Genomic DNA, 20,238 nt, shown 5'->3' on the forward strand with positions numbered 1-20,238 from the left:
ATCAACTGAACTCTCAATTCTATTCCATTGATCTAGGTCTATCTACAAGCCAGCCAGTACCACAATATCTTGATTACTATAGCTTTGTAGCAAATTATGAAATTGGGAAGGGTAAGTCTTCCGTCTTTATTCTTTTTCAAGATTGTTTTGGCTATTCTGGGTCCCCTGCGTTTACATGTGAATTTTAGGATCAGCCTGTCAATTTCTGCAAAAATGATAGGCGAAATTTTAATAGGGATTGTGGTGAAATTTGTAGATCCATTTAGGAAGTACTGGCATCTTAACAACATTAAATCTTCTAATCCTCAAATGTGGGCTGTCTTTTCCATTTATTTAAGTCTTCTTTAATTTCTTTCAATGGTGTATTATAGTTTTCAGTGTACAAATCTTACACTTCTTTTGTTAAACTTATTCCTAAGTATTTTATTTTTTTGATGCTATAGTAAGTGGAAATGCTTTAACTTAATTTTCATTGCTAGTGTAGAAATACGATTTTTTTTTTTTTTTTTTTTTTTTTTTTGGCCACACTGCACGGCTTGTGGGATCTTTTTTTTTAAATTTTATTTATTTTTGGCTGCATTGGGTCTTTGTTGCTGCACACGGGCTTTCCCTAGTTGCAGCGAGCGGGGGCTACTCTTCATTGCGGTGCATGGGCTTCTCATTGCAGTGGCTTCTCTTGTTGTGGAGCACAGGCTCTAGGTGCACAGGCTTCAGTAGTTGTGGCTCATGGGTTCTAGAGCACAGTCTCAGTAGTTGTGGCACATGGGCTTAGTTCCTCTGTGGCATGTGGGATCTTCCCAGACCAGGGCTCGAACCTGTGTCCCCTGCATTGGCAGGTGGATTCTTAACCACTGCGCCAGCAGGGAAGCCCTCCATTTTTAGAAGTTCTTTATATTTAGGGATATTAACTGCTTATCTGTGATACAAGATGCAAATGGATTTTCTCAGTTTGTCTTTTTTTTTTTTTGCCATATGGCTTTTTTGGAATGATATATTTATCAATATTTTCCCTTAACGTCTCTGGATCAAGTGATAGTTAGGACAGTTTTCTCTATTACTAAGGTACATAAGAATTCAAACTCCCCTCAATCCTACCTTTTAAATCCATAGTATTTGTATGGTTTCATTTCTTAGGTTCAAATGTGATCCCACTGAAATTTATCTTAGTGTGAAAAATGGGCCCAATTTAATTTTTTCCCATATGGCTGCCTAGCCATCCCAACACACTATTTATTAAAAGTCTATCTTTCTCCATTTCTAGTATATTTTTATTTTTAAAATTATTTACTTGTTTATTTATTTATTTATTTATGGCTGTGTTGGGTCTTCATTGCTGCACACAGGCTTTCTCTAGTTGCAGCAAGCGGGGGTTACTCTTCGTTGTGGTGTGTGGAGCGCATAGGCTTAGTTGCTCTGCGGCATGTGGGATCTTCCCGGACCAGGGATTGAACCTGTGTCCCCTGCATTGGCAGGTGGATTCCTAACCACTGTGCCTCCGGGGAAGTCCTTCTAGTATGTTTTTAAAGCATTATTTACAATATGATTATATTTTATTGATTATCTACCACCAAAGTTGCCATTTAAAAAGTCTATATAGATTCTAGGTTGTGAAAAAGAAAATCTGCTTCCATTAACATCACTGAAAATAAAGATGATAGCCAAAACTTCAGACTCTTTTATTACCACATTCTAAAAAGGTTTTTTTTTTGCCATCTTTCAAGTGTTCAGCTTTAACAAATTTGAACATATACAAGAATATATTTTAAGATTTCTAATATTATTCTATGCACTTATTCATTTTTGATGGCTGTATAGTTCATATATATTTCATTATGATATAACAATCAGGAAGTGGTATGTGTGTTGCTGTCTGAATTTACAAAATAATAAAGAAGTTCATTTAGGCTAGTGGTTCTCAAACATGCATATACTTTTTTTATTCCCCCCCTCCAGGGGACAATGAGAATGTCTGGAGACTTTTTTTTGGAGACATTTTTGGTTGTCACAACTAGGGGTTCTATTTGCATCTAGTGGGTAGAGGTCAGGGATGCTGCTAAATATCTTACAACGTATAGGTTAGCCACCCGTAGCAAAGAATTACCTGGTTGAAAATGTCAATAGTGATGAGGTTGAAGAACCCTGATTTATTTATTTATTTATTTTTGCGGTACGTGGGTCTCTCACTGTTGTGGCCTCTCCTGTTGCAGAGCACAGGCTCCAGATGCGCAGGCTCAGCGGCCATGGCTCACGGGCCCAGCCGCTCCACAGCATGTGGGATCTTCCCAGACCAGGGCACGAACCCATGTACCCTGCATCGGCAGGCGGACTCTCAACCACTGCGCCACCAGGGAAGCCCAAGAACCCTGATTTTGACTTATAAACTCAAACACTACATTTGTTTAAAATACTGTCCTCTTCTACAGTAAACTGAGACAATCCTCTACTCCATAGGATCACTATCATAGTTCTCAAATGGCCACATATGTAGATACTTTAGGCAAGCAGGTATGTATACTAAATCACTTGGTTGTAATTAACTGGAGTGACACACACACACAAAAGAGGGGCAGGGGAAGGAAAGGAAACAAAGATGAAAGAAGATAGTCAGGGATGGAGGAAAAAAGGGGGGGACAGAGATAGAGATAGACAAATACATAGGTAGCGAGAGAGACAGAGAGAGTGGGAGAGAGGCAGCGCACACGCTATGTCCCTACTACTGCCTTACTAAAAATAATAAAATCTGTTTCCTAAATATATAGGTCTTGACTACATGAGAAACACTGAGACCAAGGAGGGATGGAGGAAACGAGAAAAAGGAATGATTTAAAAATATTATCCTACAGCTCAGACTTAACCCATTACTGTGCAGCTGTAATGCCATGCACAAAACTCATGATTTCAGTTCTAAGCTTATTAAACTTCCATGTTCTCCCACTAGGCAGTGAATGTTTAGTTCACATTTTGAAAAAGGAAGGAAGAGATTAATAGCACCTGAGAATTACCGTTTAATTAAGGATCATTAAATAGCTCTGAAAAAAAAGTCTTTATAATTCTTCTCAATTAGAAAAACAATCAACTGATAAACTAACTGGTTTTAAGAGTATATATATATATATAATATATATATACATATATATATAATATATATATATTATATATATGAAAGGAGGGCAATAGAAAATCATGCAAATAATATCCAAGATACATTTTTTTACACAAGAAAGCAATGTCTAGAGTGTATATAGTATGCTGCCTTGTGAGTGAAAATAATCTGTATTTTGTCTAAAGAAACTCCAGAAGAATATAAGATAAATAACATTGCTTTGAGACACAGGGATGAGTGACACTGGGGGAAGATGGAGACAGGAAGGGAGTCAGATGTTTTTCACTCTATACATTTTCCTATTTTGATTTGTGAACCATGTGAATGTATTTCCTATTCAAAAAATAAATCTTGTTGATATTCTTGTTTGCTGTGTCCTCCCATTTTTTTCTGTACATATGGGTCTACACCAATTTATTTAAAAAATTATTTTGCTATCATTTTCAGTGAGGTTTCAGGAGGTAATAAGCTATGTGTTAAATCTGCCAGGCTTAACTAAAAGTCTCTTTTTACTCTTCTAAAATTGTAGCTTTAAAATTACTAATTTGTAAAGCAATTATAATCCAATAAAGATATTTAAAAAATAATTTTTTAAATTATTTAATTAAATTTAATTTATTAAATTTATTTATTTAATAGATATTTATTCTAATTTATTCTATTAGATATATAAGTTCAGTTATATATCTTATATAAGTATCTTATATATATATATAATATGTTATACATCTTATATAACTTATAGATATATAAGTTCAGATATTTATTCTAATTTATTCTATTAGATATATAAGTTCAGTAAAGATTTCCCTTGTAATAAAATGCTACAAAATATAAATCCAACTGTATTTAAAATACGTTCATCCCTTTTAGTAAACCAAATCTGATATTCCTAGAAGTTGTCTATAAACTTTCTTCTCAACTCATTTAAATAATAAACATATTTTGCTGGAACAAAATTGATTAAATCCAGTTTGAATTCATTTGCACATTCACTAAAATAAGGTAAGAGGCAAAAATCTCTATTTCCAGGCCTCTGGGACATGATTTCAAGAGATCCACAGAGAACAGCAGGTTGCCAAAGAAGTGGAGTGTGGTAACCCCTTATTCTATGTTGCTCATTTCAACAGTAGTCTCACAAATCAAATCACAAGTACAAACAAGCTTCAGAGTAGCAATGACAAGGATGAAGTTAATTTTACTTTCTTTAAAGTCCTGGACAACTAACTTAGGAATGGTAGAAAGCCGGAGAAGGGTAAGAAATCCTCTGAAGTTTCCCATCTATTATTGAGCAGAATTCCTTTCTGTTTGAATATTTTCCATCAATTACTAATTTATGTGAGGAGTTTCCCATCAAATTAACCTGTCTCTGCAGAAATGATGGCCATCCTCTCTGCAGTGAACACTTTTTTTTAAGCCACCTTATATTCACTCATCCTACTTCCAATGGTAGCTCTTGATTTTTATCTGTGGCTCTACCTCTCCCTATGGTTATGATGAAGCCAACTTCCATCTGATTCTAGGTTGATGACAAGTTTTGCAGATCAGATCATGGCCATGCATAGATTCAGGCAGTTGGAGGTGACACCATCAGTCACTGAAATGCATAGACTAGCAGGGACTTCTGGAAAAAAAGACTGTTCTTCTTGAACTCGAACACAAGATGATATAAACCACATCTGGAACCACAGGAGATGTCTGAAAATAGCTCAAAAATGAAGGCAAGTAGAACAGATAGAAACTGGATTCTGATGACTTGTTTGGCAAATCTTAGACTTGTCAGTTTTATGGGCTACTAAATCCTCCTTTTGAGTTAAGTTTTCCCTCATTTGCACCCAAAGAAATCAAGCTGGTACCTTTCCAATTATCAATAGCTGCTGGTACCTTTCCAATTATCAATAGCTCCAGAGTGAATATGTTATTAAAACTACTTCTCAGGTTCCTTAGATAACGAAGCAAAAAAATTAGCATCTTGACACAGAACATAATATAAATATTGTGGGAAGTAACGTGCCAATCATCAGAAAATAAAATCAGAATCAGACGGAAGAGATCTCTGTAATACAAGCTATGGAAATTGACAAGGGTCAGGATGGCCTAGCAGTATCTGACAAAGATTTTTTTTTTCCAAATTGAACTGTATTTTTATTTTAATCCATGAGCTGGCATTAAGAGGTATTACAATAAAATGTGAAACAGAACACTATTATTATAGAGATACTGCTGAGGACATAGTTCCTGGTATCACACAGTATTTGCTTTATAAGGACTCAAGAAATACATTTACTTGAAGCTTCAGAACCTAATAAACTGTGTTCTCAACAACTGATTTGTTCTCATCATATTATAAATCTGATAAGATTTTTCTTTATACTGGCTGCTAGTTCAGAGCCAAGTTTGTGGTGGAACCCTTAACTCTAAAATTTCCTTTTTACACAGTCCTAAACATTTTGAAGCACAAATACAAACATCCCTCCCCCCAACAACATCTTAAAAAATTTTTAGAATAAAGCTGAATATAAATAAACGAGGTAAATAACCAGCCTGGTGTGTTGGCAAAGCACCCACTGTTTGTTCTCCGTGTAAAATTTAGAGTTCAATTTCCTCTGGTTGTAATTACTTGGACAAGTTAAGCTGCTGACTGGCAACTTAAACAATTCTTAGCTTTTTCAGAATTATAGAGTATTCTCAGTGTCTGCAATTCAGAGAGTAACATACAAACTTCAAACCAGACTTTTTTCTTGCTTTCAACCTCAGTTTAATGTAAACTAACAATATATTAAGTTAAAAAGGCTTTCTTAACCCTCTTCTCCAAGTTATGGAGGAAAAAGAATCAAATAAATATCATCATCATCATCTAGATATAATCACTCTCAAAATCTGGTCCAGAAACTTACTCTACAACTTAAACACATAGAATAGTTGGTACTGAAGAAGCATGTGGCATAACGATTAAACTCTATTATACCTTGGACAAAAGTTTGGACTCTGACAAGATGGAGAATGTATTCATCAAAGAACTCACATGGCTGTATTTTTGATAATTCTTCCTTGGTCCATTTTCTGCCCAATGCCATGCACAACAAATACAATGTGGGCAGTCTGTGATGGCTTGTCTTCTAATGTGGCTTCTTCTACATAACCTCTATGAAGTCTGGTCCCACTACTTGATGCTGTAGGAAAATTATGATTCTAAGTTTATTGTTTATTACAAAAATAGCATTTTCACAATATATTGAAAAAATAAAGAAATAAAAGGAATACTATGAAAAAATTTCACTGGGTTGGGGGGGGATAAAATTTGTAAGATAAGTATTGATCAGTTCTAATATAAACTGCTGAACTGGACATGACAGCAAAGCCAGAAACCATAAGGCAAAAGGAAAGAAAAAAGGATGAACTGAACACATAAAAATTAAAAACTTCTCTATAATGAATGTATCATGAAGCAAAGATAAAAGATGAATGACAAACTGGGAAAGTTTTTGCAAAATATGACACACAGTAATAAGTTAATTACGTAAGTATACAAAAAGAACTTATTCATCAAAAAGTGAAATGAATCATCCAAATAGCAAAATGGGCTAAAGATGTTGATAAAGTAACTCACAAAACAAATACAACTGACTAATGAACATGTAAATATTCAAGCACATCTATTATCAAAGAATTAAAAATGAGACAGTAAAAGAATTATCAGACTTAGAAAAAAATTTTGAAAGATTTTTTGATAATGCATTCACCTCTTCCCCAGGTACCAGTCCCTCTTTTCTTTGTTTTAGTCAAACTTGTTTAAAGAGCTATCTATTCTCACTGCCTCCATTTCTTCAACTTCTACTTAAACTTCAACCCATGCCAATCTGGTTCTGTCCCAGCAATCCATCTAAGTCACTGATGACCTACATCTCACTAAATCCACTGAAAAATTTCCAGTCTTCATCTTTACTGACACTGTATTTCAACTGCCATGTTTTATTTCACATCACTGCCTCAGGTTTGACTGCTTTTGTGCTTTTAGAAGTAAAAAGTGTATTTATTAATCTTGCCAGACCATTCTAAATATATAATTATTCATTAATGAATACATGTTAACTCAGTCACTTTAAAAAGAGTTTAACAGGGTAGTAACTGTCACTAAATTTAATACATACTTAAAAAATACTAAAAATAAAACCTGAATCATCTATTTTGAACATAAGAAAGTTAGATTCCCAACATTTTGACAAACTCTAGTAATATTTAACAAATACCTTTAGAAAATCCCAGTTTTTGAGTAACTGTTCTTGCAATTTTAGATGTTGTTGCATCACTATAAAGATACACTTCATCCACACTGTGCCAGTCCACGTGGTTTCGACTCAACTTGAAACTATGAATAGCTGTTGCAAAAGGAAAAACTAATTTGAAGGTCTCCAAGACAAACTTCATTTGTGTGAAAATGATAATACACAGATTTTTTAAATCAATATTTTAACTCAGTTCAATAAAAAACTATTTCATTGAAACATATATTGATGTGAAACAAGTAATGGATAGGGACTTTATAAGTTATAAAGCATGCTACAGGAAAAGGCAACTTGTTGGAACAACATGGAATAAACTGGCTTAACTACCATAATTTTAACCTCTATAGGAAATATGCTCTGATTATTAAAGAACTGCTTTCCCAGGTGAGGTGGCCATTCCTTAGGACTAAGGGATATACACCTTCATGAAAGTTCTCAGTACAGTTGACATAGAAACTTAAGTTTCATTTCTTCTGTTGATTTTATTTTTTGATCTGTGAAAATTTCACTCAGCACAAGATAAAACAAGACTCAGATGAAAAAAAATTATCTTTAAACTGGGAAGAGAATCATCTAATTTATTAGAATATAAGGTATTTTTGGAATGGATACTAAAGCCAGTTATCACTGGATGTTGCCCACCATAACAGAGCTCCAAGGTTGAAAGATCTTTTAACAAGAAATAAATTTTTTTCCTACTACGATGTTCAAATTTGTATGGTTATTTCATTTCTGTAACCGAGGTATGCTTGGTGAAAATGAGCTCTTAAAAAAAAAATGCAAACCTATATTCTTCAGGAATACACAAACTCTGTGAGGCAGGGACTATACCTTGGTCATTTTGTATCACTAGCACCAAACACAGTCATAGCACAGTACTTGCCATATATCACAAATTTAGTAATGTTTGTGGAAGCAACAGCTAAGAAAATTGTCAAAACATGTCCACCAATTCACAGTTTGATGTCTTATTGTCTGAAGGACTTTAACTTTTCCTCTTTATCTCTTGTATAGAGGTAAGAAAAATTCACATACCTTCAGAAAACCAGCCACCTTCAAATCACTATGCCTAATTTATTTTCTTAAAATCCTCTTTAGGCAAAAATATGATCTCCCATTATATATAAAGACATACAGGTACAAAGGGATTAACTGACTTGCCACAAAGCTAGTTAGTGACAGAGTCCAACTCTCCTGATTTGAAGACGTTAACTATGAAAGGATGGAGTCCTGGTCAAGATCTAAGATCATAAGACATTTTTGTGAAAAGCTATTCCTTACTAGAATACATAAAAAAGCAAATCATTGCCAGGAAAATGTACTCCTGAGTTATGGTACAAATGCCACTTCAAAAATTTACAAAAAACCTATTTATATCTTACTTACCTGCCAGGACACATTACTAATATTGAACACAAGACCAAGATGCAATTAACATAACAAACATGAATAACATCTTCAGTTGCAAATAAAACACAAAACCAGTGTACAAACTCAGGTTTTAAATAAAAGAACTTTTCATAAATTAAAAAAATCTTTTGCAAGAGTTTAAGAATTATTTCCTTTTCTACTTCTATGTCTGATCCAAGTCAGTACTTTAAGCCTTTTAATCCAATGATTTGAAACTGCATTTTGTTAAAATAGTTTTGAGCAACATATGCTTAAAACATTAAAACTATAAGACTAAGTTGAGCCAACAAAATTTTGTTTCACTCTAAACCATTCGTGTTGTCTTAAAGCATCTTAATATTGGCGAATATCCCATTATTGAACTATACACATTGTTTGCAAATGTTTACACCACTTATAATTAACACTAAGCAAAATAATACAATGGATACATTTCTAAAATACTAGTAATTTCTATGCTCTAAATACAACCGAATGCTATAAACACAACTGAAAGCTACAAGCCAGGAATGTAACTACATGGTGAAGTAAAACTACAATTACTGTACCTTGGGAACGCTTTCGTTTAAGACCTGCCGCATCTGTACTCTCCTTATATCCTCTCCATTTGAACAGAGAAGGGAGGGAGAAGGGAGGGAGGTGGTAGACAACTAAGAAAGCAAAAACACTGAGCTTCAAAGCAAATTTTAAATGAGGTTTGCCTTTTTGTTGTATTAACTTTAAAAAATGAGTTGTATTTGACAAACATTATTCTAAATGCTTTATTTATATAATTTCTAATTAAAAATCAGTGCAGCAAAATATTAGTTTAATAATGTTTATCAAATATATGCTCTACTTTTACTGAAAATAAAAAAGGCAAATGATATCTAAATTTATCAATTAAAGACAACTCTGTGATCACCATTTTTAAAGTCTTTCTATAGATGGAATAGAAAAATAGAACACGGCATTTTTGTATGCATAAGAGATTTATAAACCACATCTTTACAATACTAAGGTTATTTACTCTCACCAAATTTGTGACTATGACACAGCCAACATCTGATGTGCAAATTGAAAATGCAATAAATAACATAAACATCTAATGCAGCTTTCCTAAGAAGATACCACAGTATACGTTCCACTAGATGTTTTCCATTACTGAAGTGTAATAGAGCCTTCCCACAGAAACAAAATATTCTTTTCACATCTCTGTTCAAGTTGTTAAAATGCTTTTAAAAATGAAACTTTTCCCCCCAAAAATTAAGTTGAAAGCTCTACTTTGAACTGACTTATTAGTGACAAAATAATGAAAGATCTGTTAGCAACAGAATGACAAAAAAAAGTCATTAGTAAAAATGTATGCTGTGACATCTTGTAAGTGGTAAAACAGACAACAGAGTAAAGCAGACAACAGAGTAAAGCCAGACATAGACTTGATATTTGGTAAATCAGTAGATAACCTTAAAGTCAACACTTTCCCTGTCAAATATTGCTAGTTACATATCAATAAATTTCTTTACATTTTAAATAAGCATTTATTTTAAAATCCACTTAGAATTGAATCTTACAATCATTTTCTTTACCGTTCAGTTAATCACAGAATCTTTATGATTTAGTTCAAATTTATGTTCTAATACATTTGATTTTCATCCTCACTCCCTTCTACATTAATGTGACATTCAAAGGTTAAATACTGCTCAAATACAAAAATACTTAATTCCCGTTGTATAGTACTAGAAGTTAAAAAAGAAACCTGCTGTTATATACAGATAAGGTATATTTAAAGATATATGTGATAAAGGTAATTGAGAAATGCTTATGAGGCACTTAATAACTTTAACTGCACGTAATTAGATGACTATAAAAAAGTATAGACAAGAGTTAAAAACTGGGTTGTAAAATCAGGATTATGAAAACATTTCATTGTCATAGATGGGTGGAAAATGACAACCAAAGTAATTTTCTTCACTGAACATGTTTCTTCTTTCATGTGCCTTCTGGTCAGTTACTGAGGAGTAGATGTACCACTTGCAAGAAACATTTTCACACACAAAAATCCTTAGGAAAAAGCTAACATAACCAAGTAGATCAAATTTGGCATAAACTTGAGACTATACTGCTCAAACAAAACCTAGATTTTATAGGTCTACTAGTAAAACTAACATGAAACAATTCCACATTTACTAAAAAAGAACTAGTGGGAAACACATGGACCACCTGATCACACTTAAAATTACATAAACACTTTCTAAAAGCTAGTCAAGATACAAAAATGAAAGGCTTTTTTTCCCCTAAAGGAATACTAATTTAAGGATTAACATAAAGCCAAACACCCCAATATACTAAAATCACAGAAATATATTTATTTAAAACATTTTCACAAAATTGGATAGACATGCTTCTTTACCTTCTTCTCATATTTAATTCTTATTTTCACTTGAAAATCATTTGCTTTGTTACAACATCCTCTAGCACAGAGAGCTTAACTTTTTCTCAACCCAAAGCAAAGGATAAGTACCACCATAAGTACACTAGAGACAAAAAGGTTTACTATCATTCCAACAAGGATCACTAAAATAAAGTCTTAGTTAAGAATTCTTATATAGTGTTATCAAAAGTATGCATAAACACAAAATGCAACTAAAATGCTAATTAAATGCTAACATTTAATAAAACTTTTCATTTATGTATTAAAGTCTTACAATGAAAAAGATTTTAAGCACTAAAATAGTGTTTCCAATAAATTTCCTTACTATAATTCATCTCTTAAAGAAATGTTCTTCATTATATAATTCTGAAAGCAGTGTATCAAAAAAGGGGGTTGCTGGGCTTCCCTGGTGGCACAGTGGTTGAGAGTCCGCCTGCCGATGCAGGGGACACGGGTTCATGTCCCGGTCCAGGAGAATCCCACATGCGGCGGAGCGGCTGGGCCCGTGAGCCTCGGCCACTGAGCCTGCACGTCCGGAGCCTGTGCTCCACAACGGGAGAGGCCACAACAGTGAGAGGCCCGCGTACCGCAAAAAAAAAAAAAAAAAAAAAAAAAAAAAGGGGGTTGCTGATGATATAGTATTCCCTAGAATAGAATAACTCTATATAACTTTTCCCTCTATAAAAGCTGGCAACCTAGATAATCTCAACTGCAAGGGAAGAAGGCTTGCACATCTAAAACCTACCAACTATAATGAGAAAATTTCTGTCAATCTTCTTGGATCTCAGAGAAATTAAATTAAATACATTTATAAAAATTGATAACTAAAAGCTAGAAGGTGGGAGTCCTCTTAGTCACCAAAGAGAAAGGAAAAGAAAAGCCGATTAGAAAGGGTTAATACTCCTTCCCTCTCCCCACCCCGGCCCTCCCCCTTTTAGACTTTTGAAATGATATATTCACAGTTTGGGATATCCTTATCCAGCAATAGGATAGGCATATACACTACATGCCAAATTGTTAAATGCTGTAAATCCTTAGAGATCCACCAACACTTGTGCTGTCACAGCACCCCAAATTAGCTTGAACAGTAAAAAGTCCTTTTTTTTTTTTTTTTTTTTACTTTCAGCCTACCTGTGATTTTATATTGAATGTGACTCTACTAGACAGCATACAGTTGGATCTTACATTCCTAGCAAATCTGTCAATCTCTGTTTTTTAATTTAAGTGTTAGTTCACTTATATTTACTATAGTTTTGATATGGGTGAATTTAGGTCTACCATTTCCCATATATTTTCTTTGTTCCGTCTGTGTTTCTTGCTTCTCCTTTTGTTGTTTCTTTTGGATTAATTAAATATTTTTTACTATTTTAATTTCTCTACTGGCCTTAAGAAAAAACAAAACACCTTTTTATTGTGGAATAATTTTCCACCTACAGAAAAGTTGCAAAAATAGTACAGAGTTACCATAATATCTTTCACCCAGCTTCTCCTAATGTTAGCATAACTATAGTACAATTATCAAAACTAAGAAATTAACACCGGTATAATACTATCAACTAAAATATTGACTTCATTCTGATTTCTCCAGTTTTTCTATTAGTGTCCTTTTCTGTCCTAGGATACAATCCAGGGTACCATGTTGTATTTTGTTGTTATGTTTCCTTAGTTTCCCCTAAACTACGACAAATTCCTCAGTCTTTCCTTGTCTTTCATGATCTTGACACTTAAAAAAATTTTTTCAGCTTTACTGAGGTACAATTGACAATATTATAAGACATTGAAAGTGTATACTGTGTTGATTTGACATACATTGTGAAAGGATTCCCCCCACCTAGTTAATTATGACCTTGACACTTCTGAAGAATACTGGTAAGTTACTTTGTAGAATGTCCCTCAATTTGAGTTTGTCTGATGTTTTCTCATAACTGGATTGAGGTTATGCATTTTTTGACCAGAGCAGGTGCAGAACTACCCATTTAGTTCAACCATTTTCTTTTTACTGATTACTGCTTGCATAAATTATAAAATGAGGGAAATACTACTCTAGTACTTTTAAGTATTTACAAAATTACTTATTTGAAGGCCTGATTTTATTTGTATGATTCATCCCCAGTGAACTTCTAGCTTTCATTTGTTAGGCTGCTAGATAAACATTTCCTAGCCTAGGAGGTGGGGTGGGAAGAGAATCATTTTTAATTTTAACTCTCAGAGAAAATGAAATCTAAATCAGAAAATATGATTATACTTTGGGGGTTTATCTTTCTTTGAATGATAAAAAAGTTAAGCTAAACTTCAATCGATCATTCATTCCTTCATTCATTTATGGCTATGTTGGGTCTTCATTGCTGTGCACAGCTTTCTCTAGTTCCGGTGAGTGGGGGCTACTCTTCATGGTGGCGCGCGGGCTTCTCATTCCGCTGGCTTCTCTTGCTGTGGAGCACGGGCTCTAGGTGCGCAGGTTTCAGTAGTTGTGGCTCACAGGCTCTAGAGCGCAGGCTCAGTAGTTGTGGCACATGGGCTTAGTTGCTCTGCGGCATGTGGGATCTTCCCGGACCAGGGCTCAAACCCGTGTGCCCTGCATTGGCAGGCGGATTCCCAACCATTGTGCCACCAAGGAAGTCCCAATAGATCTTTTTAATTCAATACTTACTTTGAGATTAGTAGGATAATTAATAAGGAAAGAATAATAAATATATTCAGTGTATTTGTGGCAATAACTACCCTAACCAAGACATAGATAAGGACAGAAGGAAAAGGAATTAGTATTTTATTTCATTAGTATTTTATTTTATTTCATTAGTATTTTATGTCCTTCAAGGCAAGAACTCTGTTAAGTTTCTTAGGAATTCCCCAGAGCACTTAAAAAGAGTTCTTGAATACAGTACTTTAAAATTATTTTAAATTATTAAATACGGGATTGTACACTATTGTATACTCTACAATACAATAATTGTATTGTACAATTTGTACAATTTTGTACAATTGTATCGTACAATTTTGTACAATTGTACAAAAAATATTGTACAATTTATTGTACAATAAATACTCTATTGTACATCCCTTTTCAGAATGTTTAACATGCACTGTCTACTTTGTTACCTTGTACTTACTCTTTGTAACTTCTCATCTGCAGGCTTTGTCATCCCCAAAGGTTTAAAACTCCCTGAGAGCCAAAACCCTATCTGTTTCTTTCACAAAAGTAACTGGCACAGTACTATATGCACAAGGAATATTCAAAATCTTCTAACAATATGAAGAGTCAAGGCTTTATCCTATGTACATGAGAAAATTTAGGTGGAAAAGCTATTTTTCCCCCCCTCAGATTAATAAAATATGAAATTTCAGAAGCTTGGAGGTAAGAAGCAAAATAATCAAAAAATTATAATACTTTTTATCTTTGTATAATAAATTTGAGTTATTTTTCCAACAGCGGTAGCTTTTTGGGCAGCAAATGTTCTTTCATTAAGACCAGTGATAATTTTCAAATGTACTACAGAATTTCCCATAATCTTCAAAGTCAAAAGTCACATTTTAACACATGAATGTATGCTTTACATAATACTAAATAATAAATAAAATGGCTGGAAATTCATGACAACAGTATATATACTGAATTGAATTTATAACCTTTGTTGATAACAAAACATGCTGATGTTTTATGTCACAGTATATTTAAAAAATCAATTTTTCTTCCAATGAACCTCAAAAGATCATCATTTTGAAAGATTACAATACAAAAGTGTTCTAAGAGTTTAACAAATTTCTGTTATTACTAATAAGAATTTTACCACTCAATGTGTATCTTTAAAGCTAGCAAAAAATACTACTATAATATCCTAGACTGATACTCAAGAATTGACACAGAATCAAAGATATACTGAAAAATATACTCATACAAACTATGTTCTTTTATCACACTTATTTAAGTGACTGGATCATAAAATTAGGGCACTTTGAAGAAAACTAAAGTATGCTGCTCCATTTAACATTTCAGATTCCAAGTAGATGGGATCTAGAGATGAAACAGAGCTGATGACTAACTTCCACAGGGAGAATTAGCAAGTGGAAAAGAAATGCTTTGAACACAGTATGAGAAAGGGGACAATATACTTATATTTTTATTTTTCATACTCATCCTTTTCCTCCTCCAAGCTCTTGGTTTTTTCCCATGCATTAATAGTAAAGAATTTGGGTCGATAAACTGGGTTTGTTAAGGTGAACTGCCATTTTTGAGGCAAGACTTAAGGAGAATTAATAGAAAGGAAAAAATCCAGAACTCAGCCTTTCCCAATAGGAATGAAACTTTGAAACGAGTTCAGTCTTTCAAATACTATGAAGTAGGCTTTTGTGATTATTTTGATAGTGGTGATGAGAGGTTCCAAAATATTTCAGTCACTAATTAAAGATCAGAGATATACAAAATTTGCTATCTGTGCTTTAACCAGAGTATTGTCTTTATGGCAATCTGCAGGAATATAGATACAGCTCTGCTTTATAGATACTGAACTGTTCTTTATATATTGATATGTAAGAACCTTGAGCTTGAATTTCACAGTGAAATAAGAACACAGTTGACGCTAGGGATTAGCAAAATGAAATATTTAAAATTCCTAGAATATGGTATCTGGTACATAATAGACATTTCTTAGATTTAATTACCAATTTATTTAGAAGCCACCATTTTCCTCAATTATTCAGACTTTTAAAGGTACAAAAGATATTTTTACTTGGTATAAGCTAAAGTATACAGTTTCCCTGCATGTGTGTGTGTGTGTGTGTGTGTGTGTGTGTGTGTGTGTGTGTTCAGAGAGAGATAAAAGAGTAACGAATAGGAGACAGAAAAGACTTGGAATGTTATTAACAATAAGGGGGAAAAAAGCCAATTTAAAGCTTATTGTTTTGTAGTTAATTATGTTATATAATCAATTGCTCCCAACTGCATAATTCATTTTTTCCAAGCTGCATTCTGTGAATTACTTGATCAATATTGAGTTTTTCTGCTGTATAGATGTTTTACAAGGAGAAGTTAAAAAATCACTTAATTCATAGTTTAATTCACTAGATTAAGTAGGGCTTGCCAAGAAACTTCCCAAATAAAGGCAAGCATGGATGAAGAAACACTTTTAGGAAAAAAAAAAATTAGAGAAATCCACAAATTCTCATCTACCTGTAGTGTTATACTTACCGGAATAGTTGATCCCACTGCCTGCAGTAAATGGAACAACAGAAGTATTTTTAACTTTACCACACATTTTGAATTTTACTCAAGATCAGACACATAATGAAACATGGCAATCTTGGCTAGTATATAAGTATTTTTTTTTTTTTTTTTTTTTTTTTTTTTTTTTTTGCGGTATGCGGGCCTCTCATTGTTGTGGCCTCTCCCGTTGCGGAGCACAGGCTCAGCGGCCATGGCTCACAGGCCCAGCCGCTCCGCGGCATGTGGGATCCTCCCGGACCGGGACACGAACCCGTGTCCCCTGCATCAGCAGGTGGACTCTCAACCACTGCGCCACCAGGGAAGCCCCGAGTATTTTAAACTATTGAAAGAAAAAGTATCCAAATGCCAAATAAGGAAATATAAGGAGTAGATTGTTTCAAATTAAAAGTTGATACGGTTATCAATATGGAGACACCTAAAAGGGACTTATACAAAAGAAATTAAAGTTTTTTAAACTTCAGGAAAAGAACCAACATTAAAATATTAGCAAAACTGCTCTTTTGATATAATGACAAGGGATTTTTTATAAGTTCAATTTTCTTTGATGACTAAAAAGCTACTCAAAAGGACTAATTCAGAGAGCACATTATAACAATTTGTACATTTACAGTAAATCATGTGTTATGTCAGTGAAAACACATATTAAGTAAAATAAAAATGGAAACAGTTCAGAAATTTACAGCAGTTTTAAATTCTAAAATAATAATCGAATGTTTGAAATAATCAAATTGTATAAATTCTAACACTTCTGAATTACTATTTCAAACTTAGGAACCACTCTAAACTTTATCAACAACTTACTTGGTTTACAAAACATATTAAATATATTAACTGGTCTTACCATCTTTTCCATCTATGGGTTTTGACACTTCAATATCAAAACTTTCCTGCATCTGCTGACCTCTAAAACAGCTAAGATGTTCTTGCTCAATTAAATTACTTTCTTCTTCTTCTAGCGGCTGCCAAGTACCATCAATAAACCACTGTCCACGCATTACTGGTATTTTATCGGACTCTGAAAAGGGAAATCACAGAATTATACGCTTTAGGATCCAACCTCTCAGGAAGTGAAACAGTAACTACAATTTTATATTTTGCTACTGCTGTGGCAAAAACAGAGTTTCGTGATCCAATAGAATCATTTAAAGTTTTAAATTTCAGACATCAAGCCACATTTAATTTTGTTTACAACATATAATTTTACTTGTATTAAATATTACACATAAAAGGTACTTTGGCATTAGAAAGGGAGAGGAGCATTACTTATGTAACTGAGGCCCCAAGTAACCAAAATTAGCAGGCTAAGGGGTTGACAAACTTCATGCAAGACTTCAGTGTTAGTTCCAATGTCTTAGAAAATACTGAGATAAATTTCCACAAGTAGTTTAGAAATAATGTGTATTGTCATAGTGTGGTACACTTTTTAGGGCTGCCTTGGAGGTCAAGGGCTCCCAGCGAGTATACGTGAATAAGTGAAACTTTTTTTTTTTTTTGCAGTACACGGGCCTCTCACTGTTGTGGCCTCTCCCACTGTGGAGCACAGGCTCCGGACGCACAGGCTCAGCGGCCATGGCTCACGGGTCTAGCCGCTCCGCGGCACATGGGATCTTCCCAGACCGGGGCACGAACCCGTGTCCCCTGCATCGGCAGGTGGACTCTCAACCACTGCACCACCAGGAAAGCCCAAGTGAAACTTTTAATTACAGTAAATTCCTCATCCATTTCAGAAAAAAATTGAGAAAAACTTTCTTTGAAAAACTGAACATTCCTTTGATTAAATAGTGTCCCATAAACCTAAGACTTTTAGTTGCTATTTATAAACCACAACTGTTAGCTAAGTAATCTTGAATCCTTTAAAATAATTTTTTTTTAAAAACCCATAAAGCAAAAATAAAATTGCAACAACAAAACCCTAAAAATAAAAAGCAAAATGAAAAAAAAAAATGAACCTTACTATACAGAGTTGGTGGTTTAACCACATATAGAGAAGTTATTTCAAAAGGATTCAAAACACAGTAATTTGTATATACATATTAGGATATACCCTATGTACAAAAAGAACTGCAAACATATCTTAAAACTTTTGCAGTAGCTATGCTGTTATAATTGTAATAATATTGGTATTGTTAATTTGAAACTGTAGATTAAGATGAACATATTAATTTTATTCATCATTAGAATAAATTAATATCATTAGAAACCAAGATTTTTAGCACACGTAAAAAGAGATACAAATAATAAAAATCAAAGAAATAAATCTGTATTTTAAATTTCAATTAGAAATGTCAGCATGAAATAATGATGTATATTTTCTATTAAAAAAAATTATCCTAAGCTCTGTGTGCCAAAAAGGCCTAGAAATAAAGACCAACCCCATATAAGTGAGCATTCCTGATATAAAGATCATGATCTCTAAATATCATTTCCTTAAAGAAAAGGCCAATTCCTGGTTTGAAACAGGAAATTTATTAGATGATCCTGAAACATCTTGTACCAGACTTATACTACTGTGATGTATTCAAAATCTCCTATTATGTGTTTCTAATTCTTCTTGCATTATCCTTTATTCTGCTATAGCAATTCTGCTATAGTCAGATGTTTGCTGTGTTATTTGGTGGCTACTCAAAAATATAAATTCGTTGAGAATTTTGGGTTTTAACATTATAAAGTACACTCTGTTGTGTTTGATGATTTTTTGCGTGTGTGCTAAATTCTACTTTGTCTATCAAGATTACAACCCCTGCTTTCTTATTGCTTCCATTTGCCTGTGATGTTTTTGTACATCCCTTTATTTTTAACCTTTTCCTCTGTTTTAGATGTGTCTCTTGTACACAGCACAGAATTGGGTTTTGCTTTATGAAGCCATTTAAAATCTTTTTCTTTAAATAGGTGAGTTAAGCCCATTTATGCTTATTGATATAACTGATATGTCTGAATTCTCTTTTTCTATAATTACTATTTTTTATTATTCTTACTCTCTCTAGTTGATGATTTTACTTACTCTCTCTAGTTGATGATTTTTTTTTTTTTTTTTTGCGGTACACGGGCCTCTCACTGCTGTGGCCTCTCCCGTTGCGGAGCACAGGCTCCGGACGCGCAGGCTCAGCAGCCATGGCTCACGGGCCCAGCCGCTCCACGGCATGTGGGATCTTCCCGGACCGGGGCACGAACCCGTGTCCCCTGCATCGGCAGGCGGACTCTCAACCACTGTGCCACCAGGGAAGCCCTCTAGTTGATGATTTTGCTTTTCAAAAAAATTCTTTTGGTATTTCGGAATATTTGCATTTTTGGTTCTAGGGGTTACCTTCACACATGCATGTGTGAGTATGAATGTATTTTACAGTGTCCTAAGTCTCTTTTTTGTTTATTTAAACTTTTATTACCTGGTCTGTCCATTTTAAGTGGTATCCAAAATTCTCACTTATTACTTATATAATAGGGAATGATCTTATTCTGTTTTTCCCTTTCTCTCTCTACCCACTTACATGTAACAATTACACCCATGTCCCCACCACTGTTTTAGTCTTGAATCTACAATATATTAAATTCTCACTAAAGATTTCCTAAATTCTTTCATGTTCAAAGCTGCTTATCTATAGCCTTGATACTTGAAGGACAGGTTGGTTAGCTTGAACTTTGTTTCCTGGAGTTTTAAAAAATGCTCTACTGTAGCCTTCCTTTGTATATCATTCTAGAGAAGTCTGATGTAAGCCTGATTTTTTTTAATTAGTAATGTGATTTTTCCCCCCACCAGGAGGCCCAGAAAAAAAGTTGCCTTTAAAATCTAACAGTTTTACTAGTCTTT

General features: G+C 33.9%; 1 protein-coding gene across 1 annotated transcript in view; it reads right to left on the bottom strand.

Annotated features, from left to right (window-relative positions):
* Positions 1 to 20,238, bottom strand: part of DDHD1 (DDHD domain containing 1) — a gene marked incomplete at both ends in the record, with an annotated part of 90,274 nt that overhangs the window by 33,221 nt on the left and 36,815 nt on the right. The window contains 5 exons of the mRNA XM_079698863.1: positions 6,129 to 6,276; positions 7,354 to 7,482; positions 9,348 to 9,449; positions 16,398 to 16,418; positions 17,275 to 17,448. Of these exons, the coding sequence (XP_079554989.1) occupies positions 6,129 to 6,276; positions 7,354 to 7,482; positions 9,348 to 9,449; positions 16,398 to 16,418; positions 17,275 to 17,448 (574 nt within the window). The remainder of the gene's footprint in view (positions 1 to 6,128; positions 6,277 to 7,353; positions 7,483 to 9,347; positions 9,450 to 16,397; positions 16,419 to 17,274; positions 17,449 to 20,238) is intronic.

The sequence above is a fragment of the Hyperoodon ampullatus genome (genome assembly GCF_949752795.1).
Source record: "Hyperoodon ampullatus genome assembly, chromosome: 3".
In the NCBI taxonomy this organism is placed as follows: Eukaryota; Metazoa; Chordata; class Mammalia; order Artiodactyla; family Ziphiidae; genus Hyperoodon; species Hyperoodon ampullatus.